This window comes from Toxorhynchites rutilus, chromosome 1 (genome assembly GCF_029784135.1).
Source record: "Toxorhynchites rutilus septentrionalis strain SRP chromosome 1, ASM2978413v1, whole genome shotgun sequence".
Classification (NCBI taxonomy): Eukaryota; Metazoa; Arthropoda; class Insecta; order Diptera; family Culicidae; genus Toxorhynchites; species Toxorhynchites rutilus.
The window spans coordinates 158,943,418-158,967,238 of NC_073744.1; the positions used below are offsets into that span (position 1 = coordinate 158,943,418).

Sequence of the window (23,821 nt, forward strand, 5' to 3'; positions counted from 1 at the left end):
CCACTTATACTTTATCCATACCTGTCGAAGGCAAATATTCGGTATTAACAAGTTTTTCCACACAGTAACTCGATGTTGATAATTCCTTATTATTTCCTCGTTGATCGTTTTTTTTTTCACATAATCACGTTGGAGATCTTTAACTCTTCTCTTCGTTGGCCGAGTAATTTTGATTGAATCTAATACTTTTCCGTTTAATATTTTTGACAGTAGAGGCAGCTGTGGCAGTGTTCCGATCCCTGCAATACAATTTTCTTAACCAATGTTAAAGTTGCTAAAACTTTCATTATAGACCCATTAAACGTAAAAGTAATTATTGTATTGATATCAACACAATTTTACTTTCATGACATGAAACGCTATGTGTCGACTCAGGAATAACATTTTATTGAGTGGTTTTTATAGCTGTTTCGATGATGTTGGCTTGCATCAATGTCGGAAAAATAACGATGTTTTCACCAATACAAACAAAACCATTGTGGTAAATTGAAAAATCAAAATTTAATTTTCAGAGCACTAGCTCGAGTTTTTCGACGCTTTTAATTATACATTGCGATCAATTAATAATTTGTGAGTAATCGATTAGAGTTTGGTTGATATTACTTGATGGGAAGTGAGCGAAAACGATCATTTTCTACACACTTTGCAAAATTATTGAATTTTGTTGCATATCGGATGAGGGGTGAAGGAGAGAGATGAAAGAAGTGAGCCCCATTGTGGCAGCCATTTGTGGCTTCGTTCCACCTTCACTTTAAGGTTGTCACATTTGCGCACGTCGATTAGATTTGGGTCGAAAAGATTGCAGAATGAATAACCGATGTCAACCTATCGTATTCCGGAATGAGGCTACTTTTTTGTACCTGCTCGAGTCACTGTCGTTATGACAGACTCGAAAATTTGTGAAGGGCTATATTGCCCTGTTATTTTTCCCAATGGATTCGAACGGATAGGGCTAACTTGTAGCCCATTTACATTTTATATTGTTTTGAACGTTGTGTTATTTTTAAGTTCTTTTTGTGCTCATGTTTCTATGAGAAATTCAGCTTTATAACAGAAAATTGTGAAAGGTGATGTTCTCTAGAACATTGTCTAATTTTTTTCGTACACTTTCTGTCATTCCTGGTGTCTGGTTTCTGGTGAAACAAAATTCACGTTTTCAGAGGACGAAGCCTCCGTTTGGATCGATTCTTCAATTTTTTTTGCACTGAGTTTGTGTTCATGGTAGTTTTCGGTGTTTTTGGTACATTTACTGCAGCTTTTTTAGCGTAACTATCATATATAGTTGGGAATTCTTCTATCTCTGCGAGCAGATTAAATGAATTTCTCACCTGGATGGGTGTTACAAGCTCTCTTTCTTCAACCAATGTTAAATTCTTATTCGACATAATTAGTTTAATTCCTTTTTTTCTATCACGCTCTGGACAGTTCGGATCTGTTGTTCGGTGACTACTGTTACGACAATGAAAGCATTTTACTTCGTCTTTACAGTACGGGAAATTTTGTTCCTCGTTTGTGTGTATTTTCGAACACTGTTCACATCGTGTCTTTCCTCTGCAACTTCCGGCATTATGGTTAAAGCGGTGACAATTTGAACCAGATTTCACTTTTTTCTTGAAGGGAATCACTTTACAATTCGTGCTGAAAATTCTTATCCTTTCTGGTAACGTTTGTGCTCGGAATGTAATACTTTTCCTGTTGCTTGGGATTTTAAATCCTTCGACATAACGCGAAAGTCGAAAAACTTTCAATATTTGCATCTCGAATTCTATTTCTGATTGAATTTCCGTGTCCGAAAAAATTGTTTGGAATTCCAGTTATCACTCCGGATATGCTCACAAGGTGTTTTGAAATATATGATTTGTAGCCAAACTGCTCCAGTTTGCCCTTTGTCTGGTGGATCTTTTTCACCACCGCCTTTAAACATTTTTAATCTTTCTTTCACTACAGTTTCAAAGTTTTATGCATATATATTTTTTTTCTTTTGGAAAATGAAAGAAGGGCACTATTTTTTTTAAATTCCTATCGTTCAAGCCACTTTCTAAAACTTTTAAAACTGTCGAGAACACGTCCTGTACGCAAGAGCGTTAAACTGCATATTCAGAAACCCTTCAATACGCCGTTTTCAAATGTCATGTTATATTTTGAATTTTCAACCCATCGGAAACGAAATTGGAACTCACGGCGAGCGACACCTTCCAAGCACTAGAGATGTGTGCCGTTTCATTTCTATGACAATCATTCGCTGTCACATTCCAAACAACATCGCGGTGAAGTTTTCTCTACCAGTGGGAATCGTCTCAGCACGGGGAGGTGTTTTTGCCCCGGAAGAAAACAAACTAAATCCACGTACATCTCGCAAAAATGGCCCAAACCTTCGCGGAGGACCAGTATGGCAGGAAGATCGATCGCTGCCTCACGGACACACTGATTAAATTCGGTAAGTAGGAAGCATTCTTCAAAGCAGTTCCTTAATCCGTCCGGGTTGCTTTGTTTTCTCTTACATAATTCCTGTTGTTTATATCCTGTGGCTACCATTTCAGGTGGCGGTCTTGTTCTGGGTAGTGTCTTCTCACTGCTGTTCTTCAAGAGGCGTGCGTGGCCTATCATCATGGGCTCTGGTTTCGGTATCGGAATGGCCTACACGAACTGCGAGCGTTCGCTGAACGGAAAGTAGAGAAGACGGTTTACTTTTAGATTACTGTTTGTATGAATCAATAATAGAATTGTAAATTTTGGTTGCTAACAGGAGGATAATTTTATGTATGATTGATTGTATTCCGAAATCATTGCTTCGCCTTGAGGGAAAATAGTTCTTCATTCGGTTGTTTCGATTAGTCACAATACCATTTTAGCATGATTGAAATTATATGCATATATAAATCGCATTAACGAAGACGGAATAGGATCAACATTGTATGTAATCGTTATGATCTTCCAAGATAAAATGCTGGCAAATAGAAATACTCAAAATTAGTTGGTTAAAAATATAGCATGGTTACTCTATCGAATAATTGCATACACTTTTCATTCGCTTGATAGTGGAAATCTTGAAAATATATAAACAGAAACACACTCACCACAGCCCTCACGCGCTGAGTGTCTTCTGTGAGCTGAGATGCCAGATTCACAGCAATGTTACAATTTACAGATACAGTAAGCAACCTCTGATTCGACATCTAGCTAATTGGACAAACTTTTAATGCGACATCAATAATTGGACATTCTTGTAAACTTCAAATTTGGGATCCAAATTATGGCCCAAATTGAGGGTACGGTTTGAGCAACGGAGCAAACAAGATGTGTTTGCTTGCGCTCTGTCTTCGTTTTCAAGTTTCGTAGATTTATTTGGTGTTTCGATTGGAATATGTACTTCCTAGTTTAGAAAAATGTAATGCGGTGATTTTTGTTCAATTCCGTGAATAGCTAACAAAAATTGTAGTTTAGAAGAATATTTGGTAGAGAAAATTTGCTTCGGTATATGGAAAAGCGGTCGTGTCGGTTGTTAAAATGGATTCATGTTGCGTCAAGATTTGTATAGATATCGAAATATATCGCCGATCCTATTCTCTTTTTTTCTCGAATGGAACGGCAATGAGGAAATGTTCGCTTGTAGATGCACTCGACTAATAGATTTGTATTCGCATATATTTGCAAAATCGATTAGGTGTCCCGTGATGCAATCGGGACCAAGGGCATCAGTTTCTATTTGGCCACTGCGTGGAGAAGTCATGGAAAATTGTTCGCTTATGGATGATGGATTATGGATCAAAAGAATGTAACTACGCAAACATTCGAACATACCGCTAGGCGATTCTCTAACACAGACTTCAAATCGAAGCAATTTGCGAAATCAAAATCGTTCGATGTTTGTTGAGAAAACACCGTTTGGCGGAGAACGTCGAGCGGAATGAATTGTCTTCCTGAAGACATGGAGAGGAGTTGGAGTTAAGTTTACCGCAATGGTCCTTTATCGGATTAGAGGCGAATGAACTGAAAAAGCTTAAAGCATCTTTAATACAAAAACGAAAAGAAATCATGCATCAGTTTCTGTGTTGCTTGCGAAAGCATTCTAAAAATTCTTTGCAAAGTAAGGATAGTCCAGAACTCAATCAGAAGAGAAATAATTACTAGACTTCTCAAGTATAAATGAAATTGATCAAATTCCTAATTTTTTGTATATTTATTTTTGCTAAGTGTTCCAGTGATGAAATTATATCCGAACGAAAGAAGAAGTACTGTTTGAATATATCCATACCATTGCAAAAACAATAATATCGAACCAACGTATATCTTTGTATTCAAGTGAAAAAAGAAAATATTGGTTCAACCATTTATTAAAATTAATGTAAATGCAACCTTAAACCAATGATTACTAAGCCAACGTACACCTTGCGGTTATATCACAGATTCCTCAGGGCCTATTCTTCCACTAACCAAACTAAAAATGTGAACATGACGTAATCCTCGCGTTTGCCATTCAACCGAATACATCCAGTGTGGAATGGACTATGTGTAATTTAATAAAGCTCATTAAAGACTTCATTTTTTGTCGTGTGAATCGGAGTCGTTTTTTTTATCCTTTTTGTTTATTTTAGGCTCATTAGCATTTTAGCTGTAACAGAGCCGAATTTTAATCGTGTACATGTCACATATTTATCATATCTATAATTAGCACATTACACAGTTGCCATTTTTCGGCGTTAGAGTATTCCCTTCTATACCATTGCAAATGGTACAAATTTACACAGTAGCCATTTAGGCGTAAGAGTTTTCTATCTGTTCTTCCATTATCCAGTTAGACCGGACAGCGGAGACAGTTGATTGATCATTGTTGAGTTATTTATAGAACAGCAGCCCGATGTTTCTTGCAGAGCAGAGCAGTTGTATGGATGAAACGATCTAATTTCGACCGTGGATCGATCTCCATCGCTGATGATGTTTGCGTGGACGTAGTTATTCTATAATAACACAATGATGGTCAATTGAGGGCCCTGAGTTTGAACTCACGATCGATCGCTTACTAAGCGAACGCGCAACCAATGTGGCTACGGAGACCCCCTAATCGGAGTCGTTCGCTCTCTACTTTCGCGTACATGTCAACCATGGATTGTTGACACTGCTCAAGGCATCTCTCAATCATCAACGTCCTGGCCACGCACACATGAAAATCTATTGCGTTCTCTTCATTCTCTTCAACCTTGTAACCGAAACAAATAAGATGTTTCGGTTATAAGGTTACGCATATTCTAGAGCTTGCCACTTAGAAAACATTCAAGGAGTACTGCTTCAGAAATCTCAGCTAAGTTTGGATAAAAATGACGCTAATAAAACTACGCTGAGAAGACGTTAGAAACGTCAGTGCCATTGAAGAAGATGGAGAGCGTCGTATGAACGGTATTTTTATGTGTATGTTTCATGTGTTATTATATCACCGAATCAGAATTTCTCACTTCGCTGTCCAGTAGCCTACTATTGTTCCAGCAGCGTTTTCAATGACATGCGCATTCAATCTACACACGCGCTCTCTAGCTGATTATTGATGATTGTCATTCTGCAATCCGATTGTGTGATTTGGAAAATTTTAATCATTCATTGTGCTCATTCAGTAAAGCTTCCAACTCGTCGGCGTTGTGCCCTGCTATAGGCGAATTAAGGTTACTGGCACATGTGTGGATGAAAGTTCGATGAAGTGGACGTAGCGCCATATGTCGTTCAACAACGTAAACAAATAGGTTCTAGTTGAGGAACGAAGGACAGTGAAATTATTTGGATATTTTTTATACAAATATAGTGAAATCGCGATTTAAAAATAGCAGATGAGAGTAGGAGGGTGGAAATTTAAATTTATATGCACACCCAGGTTTTTTTACGCGGTTTTTTACGAGGTTTTTTTACGCGGATTTTCCAATTAACGCGGTTTCTTTTACGTAAAAAAAGACCAGTGCAATATCACATCTCTCCCTCAGCTCTCATTATTCTCTTATGTTCCCTTAGAGCATATTACGGTAATTAGTGCTTGTAACGGAGCTTAGCGCTTATGAAGGAAATTAGTCCCGCACCTTATCACGATTCTTACGTGGATTTTAGGTGTTGGGTAACGGGTAGCTCACCGGGCTGTACAACGAGACGGGGTTTTTAGGGCAGCGATTCGTGAATGGATTTCCCTGTCTTCTTAGCTCTGAACGGTCCAACAGTGGTACTGCACGTGCATCGGCAGCAGAGTGTACAAATCACAAGGGAATCTCCTAGCAACAGCAGAAGACCTCATTCGTGAGGAAAACCGAACTATAGCTACCAGTAACCAGAATTGCTACGGGTTTTCGTAAGCGAGCAACGCTCAACTTTTTACTTCCGTTCTTCGTAAGGATAGTCCGATTTGATATCTATCATTGGTTTTTTGGTTTTTTTACGCGAATTTTCCAATTAACGTGGTTTTTTTTACGCGGATTTTCGAATTAACGCGGTATTTTTACGCGGATTTTCCAATTAACGCGGTTTATTTACGCGGATTTTCCAATTAACGCGTTTTTTTTACGAGATACGTATCCCCCGCGTAAAAAAAACCTAGATGTATTTTAAAAGCCAAATTTATTCGAGTGTTAAACAAGCCAAAGCTCCACTACACAGCATAAGATTTTTTCTCAATTAAATATAGAATAGATAAAAGAAACAAACCTCAAATTTTTAAGCACAATTCAAATATTATTATGAATTTTTGACCAGAAAATGGAACAATTTTAACGTGGAGAACATGAATATGAAATGTCCACTAAAAATGTGGTGATGTCTAAAATAGATCTTTTTCTGTTCACGTGTTATTTGTACCACCCCCTAATGTGTAGGTATACCTTCTGGTCGGAGTTGATCTACCTGTAATGTTTCATTGTCGAGTTCAAGCTTCTGTTTTCATAAAATGGCTAAATCTGAATACTGCTGTGAGCCACCGACACTTATGAATCACATGTGCAGCGTTGGCCTCATAATCCTTAAGTTCTGATGTAAAAAAGGAGCACTTCTCGTGTAATTCGGTGGTAAAATGACACTATCGTTTAGTCATTTGAGAAAAAAATAACTTGGAATATCTATAGAAAACATAAAAACATCACCGTGGCCAGTGAAACAAAGTCTCTAAATGAAAACACTTGAAAGATCTCGTGGAAGATTCAACTGCTGCTCTTTATAGGTTCATAAAATGTTGCTATTCAATAAAAAAGGTTTACTTAAAAAACAAAATACACTGAATATAGTTCTCATTCTGCAGCAAAATTGGGTTTCTCATGAAAATCAAAACAAAGGCTAGATTGTGAAAAAAAAATCGAATAGATCTCAAAATCACAGGAGAGATGGACCAATGTGGATTATGCATATGTAACACCTATTCAGTCGCTTATGTTCTCATCATAAATATTTGAGAAAAATAAAAATAATCTGGCATCTATGAGAGGATATAAACAAAAACACGCAACCACTCACTGCAGGCTCTCACGTGCAGTGAGCGCCATCGAGCTGTTCAAAGTGAACTGTCAAAAGGTGGCTGCGCAAACAAGTTGTTTCTCCAACAAAAACAGACATATAAAGCAGTTTTGGGGAAAGTAGGAATTTGGCACGTCCAGAAAGGATTCCGTTGTTTAGAATTCAATGCACCTTAGCAGGATAGAGTACACGGTTTCGGAGTTTGGCAATCCCCTACTACGGTACCGATATGTGTCTTCGACGAACCGTTTGAACGCGTTATTTGCTCGCTCTCGGGAGCTCTGTTGCTGTGTTCGGTAGAGGAATTCTAGAAATTCCACATCAGTGTCCCAAGCTGTTGTGTTTGGTTCCATTCGAGTGTCCGCGGGGTGGGGAGGGAATGTGATTGATTCGTACGCATTTTTAGAAGAGAGTTCTTATTTTGTTAAGGTTTGAAGAGTTTCGCTGGCACTGGAGCGTTATTATTAGGTGTCGATATACATTTGATGAATCAATTCAGTGTTACGAAGAATCAACGTTTGAAATGGTCATCATCCGCGTATACAACAACACAAAAGTAGCAGAATATTTGCTAGAGTGTGGTGCCTGTATGGTGTTGCGAATTTCGTTTGATTTTTGAATGAAAGAATGAAATTGATATGAGTAGGTAATGTTTTGAGTGTTTTGTTTTCCGAAAAGTGTAAACAAAGAGTTTGGTTGTGTGGAGTACAAAGGATAAGGAATGTATCCTGCATCGTGCTTTTAGAGGTAAATATAATCACCAAACAACGTTGCGTTTTGCTTTCAGTATTTCTAATGACTTTCATTAAAACATTTTGATGGACACAAATAAATGAACATCATGACTCATGACTTTAGAATTTTGTCCTACGTTAAATTACCCGCTTGGTGTATTATCCACAACACGTGTACGTATTGATCCGTTTCAATACATGTTTGAACTTCATTCAATAGATGTACATTGCATGAAGTAATCCTCTGATTAGAATTCGTTCTCAATATGACCATAAGACTAGTGATGTCCGATTTTTGAAATATATCATTCATAAACTAATCGAATATTTTCCGGCTGTTATTCGATACAATAAAAAAAATCGATCTCTAGGATTTTTTCGGGTATAAAGAATCGATCCAAAAAACGCCAATCGAAATGGAAAAGATCGATCTTCTGAAAATCGATCCAAGATCCTATAATGGATGCACTCAAAAAATATTAATTGAAAAATATGGAAGCGTAAAATAAAAAGTACAGTGTATTGTCATTAATTAATTAATTATTTAGAATCATCCTTTTTTTCGGTTCGAATCAATTTATTAGACACGGCTTGCCAAGTTGAATAAATAGATTTGTGTTGAAACATTTAAGTTTTACAATAAGGTGCATAGCGTTATATAGCGTTCAGACTATAGCGAATGCATGAAGGTTGAACAGGGAACATTTCGCACGACTGCTAAGTCTGTTTGACCTTAAGTGTTTGTGGAGACTATAGTAGGTACTACTCCCATTGATGATGCGTCTCCGGATCTCGCGGCTGGTATCATTCTCAGACACGTTACCATTGAGCCAAGGTAGACAAATTGGTCCACTACCTCGAACTCATCGCCGTCGTTCATTACACTACTACCTAATCAGGTCCTGTCGTGCTCGGATCCGAAAGCCAGCATGTATTTGGTTTTAGACGCATTGATTTTCAGTCCAATTCTCTCTGCTTCGTGCTTAAGTCTGGTGTAATGTTCAGCTACCGTCTCAAATGTTCTTCCGACAATGTCTACGTCATCAGCGATGCAGATGAATTGACTGGAATCATTGAAAATCGTACCACGAAAGTTAAACGCCGCTCGTCATATCCCTCTAGCGCGATGTTGAACAATATTAATATATATAACATATAATTTCAGGCCACTCTTGCTCTTAAAGATCGTATCGCTCAGCTGATCAAAATAAACAACGTGGCTTAGTGGCATCATTCGATCTCCGTCACGCTTTCGATGTCGTTGATCGGACCTTCCTTTATCGTACCATGTGTTCGCTCGGATTCAATCCGAATCTCGTGCGTCTACTCGCCAAAATCGAAAACTTGTCTTCCTCTCGACTGTTGTTAAACGGGCGTCTATCGGTAACATTCCCCATCGAGAGATCTGTTCGTCAAGGAGATCCTCTCTCTATGCACCTTTTCGTCATCTATCTAAACCCATTGCTTAGACGGCTGGAAGAAATATGCGGTTCTGACCTCGTCGTTGCGTACGCCGACGATGTGTCTGTGGTCAGCACGAACATTACAAGAATGGAACAGATAAGAGAAACATTTCAAAATTTCGAACGTGTCTCTGGAGCAAGACTGAGCCTGAAGAAATCGACTTCGACTTCAGTGGGTTATACTGACGTCATGCCACTCACCACGCCGTGGTTGCCGAACGAAAACACAGTCCGGATTTTAGGAGTGACTTTCGCTAACTCCGTACGTCTGATGAACAAGCTAAACTGGGATACGCTTGTACGTACATTCGCTCGACAGGTTTATCTTCACTCGCTTCGTACACTCACCTTACACCAGAAAGTTATATTACTCAACACATTTATCACGGCGAAAATATGGTATCTTGCATCTATTCTCACACCGACTGCCGTTCATGTGGCAAAGCTGACTGCGACGATGGGAACGTTTTTGTGGCGAGGATTCGTAGCACGAGTTCCAATGCAACAGCTGGCGCGGAGCAGTGAAGCAGGCGGCTTGAAACTACAGTTGCCAGCTTTCAAATGTAAGGCGCTGCTGTTAAATCGACATGTGCGTGATATCGTTTCCCTTCCCTTCTATATGTCCTTCTTTACCCAGAGAAGTCCCACCCCTCCCGCAGATTGTCCTTGTCTGAAATTCATCCTTTCTAATCTTCCGACACTCCCTTCGCATATACAACAAAATCCCTCCGTCGATATTATTCACAACCATTTTATCGAACAAACGGAAATACCAAAAGTTTCTCGTGAGTACCCAGCGGCAGACTGCTGAACTCGAATGAGCGGAGTAGCCTTTTTTTGCTAATAAATGAAAAGCTCGAACATAGAAAACTAATGTTCCGTATGAACAGAGCCGTTGGTGAAAATTGTATGTTTTGTAACACTAGATGTGAGACATTGCAGCATAAACTAGGCGAGTGCGTGCGAGTAGAGCCAGCTTGGAGAACACTGCAGCGGAAATTAACTGTGCTGCTTGGTGGATGGCGCAGGTTCGAAATAGAAGAACTTTTGAGACCTCAGCTGAGGAATATACCAACAACTAAAAAAATTCAAATTCTAAAAATGTTTATCAAATACGTCATCTTCATTATGCGATGTAATAACGTTATTGATGTAGCCTCATTAGAACTCGAACTAGGAAACGAAGCTTAAAATAATTATTTTGTAAAAACTTTTTTTAACTTATAGAAAAATAAAGAATTTATACATTGACATAAAAAATAGGCAACAGAGACCATCACCTTGTCGAAGCCTCCTGCGGGACTCAAATGGATCAGATAATCCACCCGAAATTCGCACACAGCACTGTATTCCATCCATCGTAGCCTTAATCAGTCTTGTCAGCTTCACGGGGAAGCCGTTTTCGTCCATGATTCTCCATAGCTCTTTTCGTGTTATTGAACCACATGCGACTTTAAAGTCGATGAATAGATGGTGCGTGGGGACTCTGTACTCACGGCATTTCTGGAGAATCTGCCGCAAGGTGAAGATTTGGTCAGTAGTAGACCGACCTTCGATGAAGCCTGCCTGATAACCTCCCACGAATCTGTTTGTCAGTGGCGATAGACGACGGAAGATGATTTGGGAAAGCACTTTGTAGGCGGCATTCAGGACGGTGATTGCACGAAATTTTTCACAGTCTAGTTTGTCCCCTTTCTTGAAGATAGGGCAAATAACCCCATCTCTCCACTCCTGCGGTAGTTGTTCTGTTTCCCAAATTCTGACAATCAGCCGATGCAGATAACTAACCATTTTTTCCGGGCCCATCTTGATAAGTTCCGCTCCGATGCCATCTTTGCCAGTTGATTTGTTGTTCTTCAACTGTTTAATAGCATTACTTACTTCACCTATCGTTGGGGCTGGTACATCTTCATTATTTACTGCACCAACGTAATCGCTTCCATCGTCATTTTGGTCCTCTGACTTTACGCCATTCAGGTGTTCATCGAAGTGCTGCCTCCACCTTTCGGTCACATCACGTTCGTTCGTCAGTATACTCCCATCCTTATTCCGACACATTTCTGCTCGCGGAACGAAGCCTTTTCGGGATGCATTGAGTTTCTACCAGAAACTTTCGCATCCTTCTCTGTACAAAACGCTCATAAGACCGGTTGTCCTCTACGGGCACGAGACGCGGACAACACTCGAAGAGGACCTGCGAGCACTCGGAGTCTTTGAACGGCGGGTGTTGAGAACCATCTTCGGCGGTGTACAGGAGGACGGCGTATGGAGGCGAAGGATGAACCACGAGCTCACGCGACTCACCGGCGAACCCAGTATCCAGAAAGTGATCAAAGCTGGAAGGATACGCTGGGCAGGACATGTTGCAAGAATGTCGGACAACTATCCTACAAAAATGGTGTTCATCGGGAATCCGGCTGGTACGAGACGACGAGGAGCACAACGAGCAAGGTGGTTAGACCAAGTGGAGCATGACATGGTGAGCACGGGGTGCCCGCGGAATTGGAGGGAGATAGCCACGAACCGAGTTAATCGGCCTGATTCTACGCGGCGTGTGAGGTGAGATGACAATTGTCACATCACCATCACGCAACTCTCCTCACTCTATTCCTACAGTCGTTTCGGATGCCGTGAGAGGTTCATTTGATGTATGTGAGAGGATGAACAGCAAGTGACAAGGCGTTCATTCTGCTGGTTGCCAAATCTGATCAGAGATGCCACATTCGCACATGTGTTCACGAATTTGTAGACATTTAACTTTTATCATAACCTTTTATTCCTGCTGCAGGCTATTTAAAATAGTGACAAAACATTATTGATTCCATATGATAAACGAAGCTGGTCAGTATGTCAGACATTAGCACATATTTACAAATATTTCAGATTTTTATCGCATATATTTGAGAAAAAACATCTGGCATCCCAGAATTTTATTTGTTTCGCTCAGAGAGGTCAGATATTTGTTTTGCTGCAGTCAGTACCGTATCTATAGATCTGATTTAACCTGGCCTGTTGTTAGTGTATCAGGACATTCTGCCGAATTTGCAGGTATTTGATTTAGATTTGGTGAAACAGTTGATGGCATCCTGTAAAGTTTAGCATTTTTGTTTGTTTTGGTCGTAGTTGCTGCTGCTCTCTGCACTCTCAGTGTTAAATTGTTGCTCTGGCTCCGGCTCGGGCATATACCACGGCTTCTGAAATGGATATGCAGTTCGGTGACGATGACTCGCGGATAGATAGATGAAACACAAGACCCATATGATAGATATATTTTAGAGAAAATAAATAGATTTCATGAAATGAAAATAATTTCGGTGTGCTTATTCGTCCAATTGAGGAATAACAGACTCACTACCGCTTTCACAAAAAAAAACAAACTACTTGCAATTTGTCTTTCGTACTGTGAAAATTGAAGATAAATTGAATTTATTGATACATATAATACCATTACTATCGATTCTATACGACCCAAAAAAACACTTATTATTCCTCTTCCTTTTTTCATTTGTTTTCATGCACTGTCGACACCTCAAGACATGTCGACGATTGTCACCTAGAAATCCCAGTTCATGTGACAATCGTCACGTATATTTGAGAGCGGGAATAAAGTGAGAGTTCATTCAAGTGAGATTTCTCACGGCATACGCCTGGTGGAATCGCGTGACATAAGTGACAATTGTCATCTCACCTCACACGCCACGCAGAATAAGGCCGAATTTGAGGAAAATTGTGAATCAGGCCATGTTGTAAAGACGTTAAGCCAAAATAAATAAATAAAATGAAGGTTGAACAAATTTGCTCAAAAAATAATGGCTATTTGTGACATTTTTTCAAGATGATCTATTTCGCTTAATACATCATAAAGTCTGAACGCCATATCAAATTAACAAGATCGCAGTGTTTTTCTCTGTACCTAATATGTATAGCATACATTGTACATCTCATTTCATCATATAAATTTAGTGACAAGAAACAATAAGTTTATGAATCAGTCAAAATAAAAGAAAAAATGTTGAACGCAAAAATAAACGAGTTTAGTGCATCAAAATCAAACATAGTTGGGAGATTGGGAGATACTGATAGTTGAAATTTCGAAATACGATTTGTGTACCGTGCGGGACCGAAATCCATACACCTAAGAAATGAATAAAAAACTACACATACCATACAAAATGCTTACTTTTAGTATGAAATATTTAACAAAAGTATACTGCCGTTCTACGCATAGATGTCCCATGTTCCAAAATCAGCAACTGAGAAAAACGCATTCAAAGTTTTCTAGCATATTTGTCTACCGAAAGCTTTAAACATTTCGGTCCAGCAATACACTGGGTTTTTTATAAGCAGAGAACTATATGTTAACACTTTTGACGGCCATGGTGTTTTGGCCAAAAAGTTCGTAAAAACCTGAAGCGTGCAATGATTGATTATTATACTAGATGATGCCAGGAACCCATCTAGCATAAAATTTCATCCCGATCTGCCATATAAGGGTACAAAATAACCGTGTGTAGTACTGCACGAAAGAGTAAACGAGTAAAATATCGATAAAAATCATTATAAAACAATTTATTTTATAACATTATTTCAAACTCGTAAAATGTCTTCTATTAACCCTTCCGCTGCACATCGATCACACCAGTGCGATGTACATACTTTTCGGCGCAGTGCTCCGTACAGCGGTAGCACTCCGGCGGAGCACACTGCCGTATTAAAGGGTTAAGACAATCCAGACAAAAAAAACATTTCGGAGCATTTCGGGCAACGATAAATTGTAATTGGTAGAATAATACAGTGATGCCAAACTATGAGATCGATGTGAACTACTATGTATCGAGGTCAGTAGAAAACGAAAAACACATTAGCTTTAACATAAAACGTGTGCTGTACCGCACACGTTTGAAACTTTGGAAGATTTCGCGTGTGCAATGCTGCACTCATGGCCCCAACGGAATAATTTTTGAGTGCAGTGTCAAAGTGTTAATGTAATGTGAAAAGATCCCCTCATTTGAATCAATCAATCTTGGTTACAGGCCTCAAAATTCATTGTGGGACAGTTATGCCTAGAATATCAACATGGGATACCAAGTCGTTTGACCAAGTTGCGCCATGTTGTAGTGTGTATCTCGTTCTACGCAAAGGATACTTCTCGTTTAAGCTCTTCAAATCACTCATACTGCTTGTAAGCTGCTTCGTACGAATGTACGATCACTCCTCAAAAGTTTTTGATAGGGTTTTGATCTGGTAAACATGCTGACCAGTCCAGAATCTGAAGATTCTATTCATTAAACCATGCCATGAAATTCCGTATTTTATGAATTGATGCCAAATTACTTAATTACTACATTGTTTTAATGTAAAAACATCAGTAAATGATTCTGAAAAGTTCGTTGCACTGCTGAATGTTCATTCGTGTTGATGGTGAGCTATCTAAACCAGAACTTTTTGAGAAAGTTCTCCCCAAGCCATAAAAAATCCATCTCCAGAGCTTCGGGTCCAAGAACTAATGTAGAAGCTAATGCCATGGGCAGAACTTCTCTTATAAAAACAAATCCAATTGTATAGAATATCTTCATATTGGAAGGGCTTACGGAACGTGCCATATAATTTTTCAACTCGAAACTTTGCAGGCGGCAGTTTGATGGTTTGAGGAAAATATTTTCAAAACGACCTGGTTTAGATGGTTTACATTTATTGAATAGGGGTTTCAGATTCTGGACTGGTCAGCTTGTTTACTAGATGAAAACCGCATCAAGAACTTATCAGGAGTGATCGTACGAATAGTAGAAGCAGCTTACAAGCAATATGAGTGATTTGAAGAGCTTAAAAGAGCAGTATCCTCTTCGTAGAACGAGCTACACACTACAACATGGCGAAACTTGGTCAAAACCACCCCGAATGGGTTGTTTTTTTCTGATTGAGAACTAAAGATGGTCTACGAATTATAAACTTATTGTAATTCATGTGAATTTGACGTTAATTTTGTAAAAGAGTGAGAGTTGTTACAAATGCAAATAATTATAAAGGCAAAAAATATGCAAATAATTATAAAGGCAAAAATAGTAATATTAGTTTCACTAATTATTCCTTCCTCAGTCTCAGTGCGATTGATCGAGTATTTTGAGGCGAATAATTGTATCGAAAAACGAACAGCTGAAAAATATTCGATTATTTGATGAACGATTGATATCAAAAATCGGACATCACTAAATACATGTTTGAAATTCCTATAGAATTTCATTCTGTTGATGTACATTGCATCAAGTAATTCAAACGTATCTGAACCTCTGATTAGAATTTATCCCAATAAGACTATAAGACCTTAAATGATCACATATTATTATATTTTCAGGTTTCATAGATTTGGACAAGATGGACCACTCGAGGGAAACGTTGCAGAATCGTAACGGTAAGCAAATGTTTGGAAAAGTTTGAACCGCTTGTTCAGGGGCTGGTCTAGAAACGCCCATTGTTGACTGCTGCGCCGCTGGACAGGGACACATGCCACGAACATAATCTCCGACAATATGTATGCACAGTACATGAGCCATTGTACATGTATCCGTTTGGTGGGGGAAGCGGCGGTGGCATCCCATCCCTAGTAATCGATTTTAACGATGAGAGGGGAGGATTGAGCCGCCGGTGCGATACGGGCAGGCACATTCTATTTTTAGCCCTATCCATAACACGCTTCCCCAAAAGCAGCGGGAATGTGGGGGTGGGTGTGTGTGGGTGTGGGAGAGAGGGCTCGCTTTAGCCTTGAAACTTCTGCGTAGGGTGGTTTGTTTTGCTAGCTGGTTATTGCCACTGCAGATATAATTTCCACGGAACATCTCTGGAAAGTATATTGGCGGCTTTTCTCCTCGGTCTGCCAGATTCGTTTATGTTTGTCTCGTGAGCTATTTTCGTCTCCCTGGAAACGGGGCTCGGCAGCGGTGATAACGTTGTCTGGTCTGGGCTGGAGAAGGGTAGTAGTACATAAACGGATTTTACGTTCCCCCCTGTTTGGGACCAACGTTACTTCTCCATTGAATCCTCTGATATATCACGTCTTGGCGCCCACCAGCATCGGGTATAACTGTGGCCGCCACCTCACAGAGCCTTTGGTGGGACGGTGATAGACCTTGAAAATGAATAATAACATTCTTTTGCTGCTGGTACTGCTACTATTGCTGACAAAATACTACCCCTTTTCGCTTGATTGTATGTGTAGCAATGAAAGTACTTCTCGGAAAGCCGATTCGAGCCTTTCATCGCGTTGTTGTGGAATAATGTACTCCTTTTTTTCTTCGTTGCTATTACGGAACAGGACCCGAAGCTTTGCCACCCAAACTCGTGGGGGAATGGAGTAGAATTAGGTACCTCCTCAATTTCTTTGCATTATTGAGATGAATAATTTGGTCCGTACTGCGTTTTAGATTCGAGAGATGGTAGATTTCCGAGAATTCCTTTCCGCTCATGTAATGAGTCATTTGAAAGCGATTCAATTATCTCTATATTTTCTTTGCCAAATTCGAAGGATTATTTTTTCAACAATACTTTTCGAATGCTTTCCTTCTTATTCATTAAATAAATTTATTCTGAGATCTTTTGACAGAAAATTGTTTGGAAAACCTGTATCTTTCGACGGTAAAATTTTCATGTTGATCCGTTTTGTCCTAAAACAATTGTGCAGATGATTGAAGCCGAGAGAAGAAATTTGATTTTGGACACCTACATTAAAAATCCGGCGTGGTAACTTTTTATTGCATGGGTAAAAATTGATGAAATTTTGGGTAAAACTGGGTAAAACATCATGTGGAAGAAACCTCAAGGGAAGCCGAAACTGACCGCCACCCATAAGCAGAACCATCTCATTTTCGCCCGGCAATAAATGGAATGGAAACTAGAATGGAGAAATAGTGAATTTTCCGGCGAAAAAAGTTCAATTTGGATGGTTCGGACTGTTACAGTTGCTATTGGTACAATTTAAGTAAACGGCATGTCGTGAGATCGAAGCGAATCTTTGGGGGCGGAAGTTTGACAGTGTGGGGAGCCGTTTCCTATCACAGCGAGCTTTTCATTTGTTTCATTTTCACCCGAATGAACTCCGAAAAGTATCTTCAATTACTGGAGGACGTTTTGATTGGCCATATTGAGAATAACGCTACCGAGGATGTCGTTTTTTCAGCAGGATTATGCATAGATCCACGTTTCCGAGCAATCGAAGGCATGGTTTGCCGAGAAGGACACTCCGCTTCTTGAATGACTTGCTGGCAGTCGATTGCAATCCCATAGAGAACCTATGGAGAATCTTGGCCGAGATGGTCTATGCAAACGGATGACAATTTGACAACATTTCCAGTCCCAAGGCAGTAATTCAGGCTATAATCAATATGGCAACACTTTAAAAGCTGTCTGACTCGATGCCAAATCGAGTTTTCAATGTGATCCGAAATGGAGGTGGACATACTAAACATAAGCTACCGATTGGACTCGAAATTTGCCGCACAAATTTTCTTTTATTGAAATTTTGGGATGCGGCTAAACGAATGTCCACCCTGATTCCAGGTATTTGAATTACTTAGAAAACAAAAAGTGAATTTATACTTTTTTTTAGAATGAATTCGATGAAAATAAACAATAATCGTTTTTTATCAGCAAAACTGTACAATTAACTTATTTTTAAAAATATTGAGGAAAAATAGGGTGTGGCTAAACGAATGTCTACCACTGTAGTAACCCATGAGTCAGCAGAAAAATTTGACAGCTCTATCAATCGAGCTCTAACCGGAGATGGCGAAAAAAGTGAATCTACTTCATTCAGAAGAGTGCGCTTTCAAAGAACGGTACACCGCCGCGTCGAAAACGGACATCGTGCGTCCCTTTATGGACACTGGATACGCCCGTTCCGGCATCTAAAACATCTTGGCACTTTTGAACAACAATCAGAGCATCGAAAGAAAGCCCGGTTCCGGACGGCCGACAACCCTGAGCGACAAGAAGCTCCAAAGTATGCTGAAGAGGAAGATCGAAGAAAAGGCCCATTTTTAATTCAAAAACCACTAATAAGACGTTGTTCTTGAAGGAGCAGAAGTGGAATAATATTTCGTCAACCACTGCATTGATTGTTCAGGAGTTTTTCTATCAAAAACAATGTTTGATCAAAATGTGATATTCCTCTTTTTCCATTTTCTATATAAATGCTCAGGTAGTGACACTTAAACAACTCTAGTTTGTGAACAAATAAACGAAATGTCAAGAAACTTCACACATAAGCTAGTGACAGATGGAACTCTCGATATGAATCTTGTTCATCTTAGTAGCGTTATCTGTAGAAAATCCCATGTAGTTTTTCAAGTCTAGAGAAACTTTGTCGAAGAGGAATAAAATGCGTTGTTCGTTCCTGATGTTTTCGTGCAGTAGGCATACGCAAATCAAGTTGAAGAAATATGAGTACGACATTCAATACTTAGAAGCCTGTAGCATAGTACACTTCATCGTATGATGTATAACGAAGCTACAGCGTTTCATACAATCACTATAGAATTTCCTCTCCTTTTTGTTAGAAATAATTATCTAAAAATATGACTTTTCGTTTCTTGCCCCGTATCTCACTTAAATATTCAAAACGCAATAAATAAACGCGAAGATCAATGGATGACACGTTCGAGACGTGGAGGCGATCTGGCGTAGTGGTAACATCCATGCCTCTCACGCTAAAGGTCACGAGTTCAATTCTCACTCCCGACATTCTTCCAAAAATGGAAGTAAAAGTGACGAACCAGCCAAATGAGTTGAAAGTCACTATAATACAGATAAAAAAAAAAAAAAAACGTTCGAGACGAGTGAAACACTACTCTATCGATTTCATCCATCTATCAAGATGATCATCGGTGTATGTCATGAATTACCTAGACGCCGACCGCGATGGCGACGACCGTTATCGATTCACAAACGCAAAACCGGTTGACCACACGTGTTTGCAATAAAACAAAAAATTCGCCTCAAATCATGAATGAATTACACCGAATGTTCGTAGCCGCCGTCGTCTCAAAATCCCGTTCCCGGATGTTAAAATGAAGCAAGAGTGGCAAATCGTTGTGTCACCGATAAATACTTATAAAATCTCCGGAGTTTTTTTTTTCTAAATTTTTTGCTTCTGCGGTCAAGTGTCGTATAACTTTTTTTCCTGCTTTCCATCATTCCTTCTAAATACACGCCAATTCACCATGCTTGTCTATCATCGTGTGCATAAACGGAGGAGCGGCACACAGAAAAGTGCCTCGAAATATATCGGAAAATGAAGAGAAAAAAAAACCAACCTGGAAGCGAAAGAGATACCACTTCGTTCTGAACAACCTTCATCCAAAGAGAATTATTTTTAGAACACTAACATGTACGGCTTGTATAGGCAATCAACATAAAAAAAAAGAGCGCGCGAAAAAAAACTGTATCACGTCTTCGTCAGTATGCAGTTCTCGGGAGGAAATTGTTTGCAAATTCGCCGAAACCGCGAATTTTTAGAAGAAGAGGAATCATGTCGGCGGCGATAGTTTGTGGGACAGAGAGAGACACAGAGACAATGACGCTTTCCGAGCAGTTGCCAACTATCACTTGATCAGATCAACAACGCAAGCCTTTATGTGTTCTGCTGGTGGTGGAGCTGGTGGTGACGGTGGGGTAGCCAAGCGAACTCAATTTGTCAACAGCTTCCGGTTTTGCATATTTTTGGTACACGCGTTCCCACCTCCCCAGGGTACACTTCCTGAGAGAGTGTGTATCGAAGGCGCTGTCAGGGAAACAAACGGAAGTAGATAAAAACGAGTGGAAGGATGGTTGGATGGGAGTTGTCCTTGAAGAAAAGACAAACTAGTTGCAGCACGAGTAGGAAGTATATTTCACATGCTTGCTTTCACAGATATTCTTAACCGTTTGAGTGCAGAGGAGGGTTCCTCTTGTCATATGTCAAAACTGCGTGAAGCTTAGAATTTCGTCTTTCGGGAAAGTTTCTTGCTTCTGACGTTTATTGTTACCCATCCGTCAGTCCATCGAGAAATGGAGCCGAAGTCCCCATTTAACGAGGATAAGTAATTGAGGCGGCCCAAACCGCCAAGATGACGCGATCCAAGTCGACCGCCGAACCGCCATCGCTAGCGGCGGTCTCTCGCAAGTAAACCTGTGTGCTACTGATTACCCGGTTAGTTTGAATCATAGAAACGTTTCCCTCTCAGGGTCGGCTCAATTCCAGCCAAATTAGGTTTCTCAGAAAAGGGAAAACACCACGTTATAGATTCCTAAAGAGACGGTCTTTATTCAATTTATTGTCTGCCCTAATTCCCTAACTCCTACTCAGAATTATAAGTACTCACAGGTGTGTATTGTGTCGTGTCAGGGCCCGCCGATGGTTCTTCCGCGCTCCTACGTTGCCTCGACTTTCGGCGTAGATTCTGACCGTCGCTGATCGTTCCCCGCTACGGCATTGGTTCTCCCGTTTGGTGGAGATTCGGATCTTCGTCGCCTTGTGCTTTCGTTCGTCGTTCAGGATGCCGGTACTAATCCTTGGCCACGCTACGCGCCACACCGCGCTCTGAGGTTTTGACGATAATGCCAACTAATCACGACTTAACCTCTGCGACACCACTGTGCGCCACTGTACGCGACCGCCACAAACCGCTAGTTTGGTTTAGGTTTGTGCGGAATGATAATCCTTCTTTGTGAAAGGACTTCGTAGAAACTACAATTCCACCGAATCGTCGCGGATTTACTTTCCGTTGGTAGTTGAGGACACGTCTAGTCTCTATCGCGTGGTTCAGACAAGTTCCGACTCGCTCCAACCGGACCCTCTACGACCCGCCAAATCCGGGTTGGTTTTCAGCGCCTTCAGCACTACCAACCGCAGCGATGTTTTAATGTGTCGTGTAATGTTGTTTGTGCTGTATATAATCCTTAATTCATGTTGTGTATGACTATGTGCCGTCTTTCTTTTATCCCTTAAATAGTTATTTTTTAATCTGTCGTTTCAATTTTATTTTTGGTTTCATTTATCGAAATATAGTTTAGGAAATAGGCATATGTTTTTAATTTTATTATTTAGCTATTTTTTCTATAAATTTGTGTTTTCTCCTTTTTTTTTGTTCTTAATAAATACCATGGACGGGGGCAAGCTTCAACAGGCAGCAAGACCTAACAAGTGACTTGTCACATAGGATACGATCCTTTAGCAAGGCTCGGCATACATTTCCCTGGTGCATCACGTTTGCTCGGTTGTTTTATATCATTCATTGCAATTCAAAACTATTGCACCACGATCTTAAGAAATTTCCACAAATATAGGTATTTTGGTTTTGGACATTTAGTGCACAAAATCATAACTCGTATACTCACGCACGGTATCACAGACCGTCTTATATCCATGATATTTTTCCGCTTCAGAATATTTGTAGCCTCCTTGTGACCTTACACTTTTTCTGATCGGTTGTTTCCGTTGCAGTTATTTTCGGGCGCGATTTTTACGAAAATCATTCATAATCATTGATTTTTCTTTCAAACAATCTTTACTCAAAATCCAGATGTCTGATTAAAATATGATGTTTGACAAAGCTGTTAGAAAAATAATAAACTATCTAGGAAAAATAACATTTCAAATGCAGTGTTGTAAAACTTACTCGAAAAAAATATTTACAACTTTTATCTCTCAATACATCAAAAGCCCCTTCGACATTTTTTTTTACAATTTTATTGGAAAACCTTTCTAATTCGACAAAGTTTACATACAGTGTTGCCGAATCAAACTTATTTTATACGTAGTTTTTCATATAGAACCGCATGTAGATTCATTTTTTATGTTACTTTTCTAAGGGATCATGAAAAATCTGTACACTATGAACAACATAAAAAGTATGTGATTTTCGCGATGTTTTCAACGAAAGAATAAATAAGTATGATTAATTTGATATCACAGTTTTATTAGGTATACAGGGCAACTCCGATATAACGTACATTTCCCTTTCAAAATTGTACGTTGCATCGAATTGTACGTTATATCGGAGCATAATAAAGAACTCAGAAACATAGCTCATATTACTCTATTGTGATGCTGTTCGGGTGGAGTTAATAAATAATGATGACAAAATCCAACTAGAAGGTGAAGCCAACTTTTCTCATGATGTTTCCCTTTGTACTGTTGATTGAGGGTAAATACACAAAATGACCGCTTACTTGTTAAAAAACGTTTTCCCTATAACAATGCCCTTTTCCGATGCGTGGGAGTCTATTCATACAATTTTCGTTCAGAATTTAGAAATCCAACTCAAAAACTGTGAGAACTACATAATTTTGGTCACAAAATGAAGTATATGGGGGTTGTGCGGGCTTTCATGTTAAAAAAAATCATTCAATAAAATCATGTTGAGGGTTGAAGTTCGTTTTTTTTTTCAAAAACATTAATATTCGAGTATTCCCTGCAACTATCAACGGGTCTCCCATGCGTTGAAGGAAGGGCCCTGTTGCTTTTGGTTATTTTAATGAGAATTTAAAAAAATACGTTTTTGAGAAAAAAATTATTTCAATCTTCAAAATATTTTTTTGAGTGTAATTTGAAATGAAAATTGAAACCATTTCCTACCCTTCATTCTTTGTCCAAAATTTTGTAGGTATCATAGTTTTGAAAAATTTGGAGAATCTGCGAAAAACTGTTTCATCAAAATCGGATGGACCGTTCCGGAGATAGAATTCCACCAGTTTCCAAAACATAGTTTCGAGAAAAACGCGTTTTAAATTTTTGATCCGAGCTCCTTACGCAAAGACTTGGGTCCACTAATTGGCTTGTAACATTGTAACGGAGCATCGGACAAATCTGTGACAAAAACTACTGTACAGTAGACATCCCAGAGAACGATTTAGGCCAGCAATATTTTTTTGAATTTAAAAATTTGATATTTTCGACTGTTTTGGCGTGGAATTGCTCCATAAACAGCCATTTCATGCCAAACCGATATAGTGGTTCTCAAATTTCAATGAAAACTGGTTTTTGTTCCTTATCGCAAAATATGAGACCCGTATTTTTTCGTTCGGATGACCATTTCCATTTATTATTTCATTTGAATTTTTTAATTTTATCTGAAAATTATTTTTTTCTAATTTTTCCAAAAATGACTTTTTCTATCTGGT

At 39.3% G+C, this 23,821-nt stretch overlaps 2 protein-coding genes across 6 annotated transcripts in view; both read left to right on the forward strand.

Moving 5' to 3' along the window:
* The first annotated feature begins 2,248 nt into the window (after nucleotides 1-2,248).
* On the forward strand, nucleotides 2,249-2,754 carry LOC129761893 (MICOS complex subunit Mic10-like). Its single transcript, XM_055759722.1, has 2 exons — nucleotides 2,249-2,437; nucleotides 2,541-2,754. Exons 1-2 carry the CDS (start codon nucleotides 2,362-2,364, stop codon nucleotides 2,672-2,674), a joined length of 210 nt encoding a protein of 69 aa, XP_055615697.1. The 5' UTR covers nucleotides 2,249-2,361; the 3' UTR covers nucleotides 2,675-2,754.
* A 4,787-nt stretch (nucleotides 2,755-7,541) lies between these two features.
* The window catches only part of LOC129775285 (histone deacetylase 4), a 138,777-nt gene continuing 122,497 nt past the window's right edge, over nucleotides 7,542-23,821 (forward strand). For 3 of the 5 annotated variants that reach the window (XM_055779876.1, XM_055780380.1, XM_055780465.1), the window contains exons 1-2: nucleotides 7,543-8,220; nucleotides 16,023-16,079. In XM_055779876.1, the coding sequence (XP_055635851.1) occupies nucleotides 16,043-16,079 (37 nt within the window). In that variant the 5' untranslated portion in view covers nucleotides 7,543-8,220; nucleotides 16,023-16,042. Of the gene's footprint in view, nucleotides 8,221-16,022; nucleotides 16,080-23,821 lie in introns of all 5 variants that reach the window. The other 2 variants (XM_055780640.1, XM_055780723.1) reach the window with 1 other exon arrangement.

Excerpts from the sequence above, each read along its gene's own strand:
- LOC129761893 (XM_055759722.1), top strand. The coding sequence starts at position 2,362 with ATGGCCCAAACCTTCGCGGAGGACCAGTATGGCAGGAAGATCGATCGC. Across the intron at positions 2,438-2,540 it reads GGACACACTGATTAAATTCG|GTGGCGGTCTTGTTCTGGGT; the intron begins GTAAGTAGGAAG and ends CTACCATTTCAG.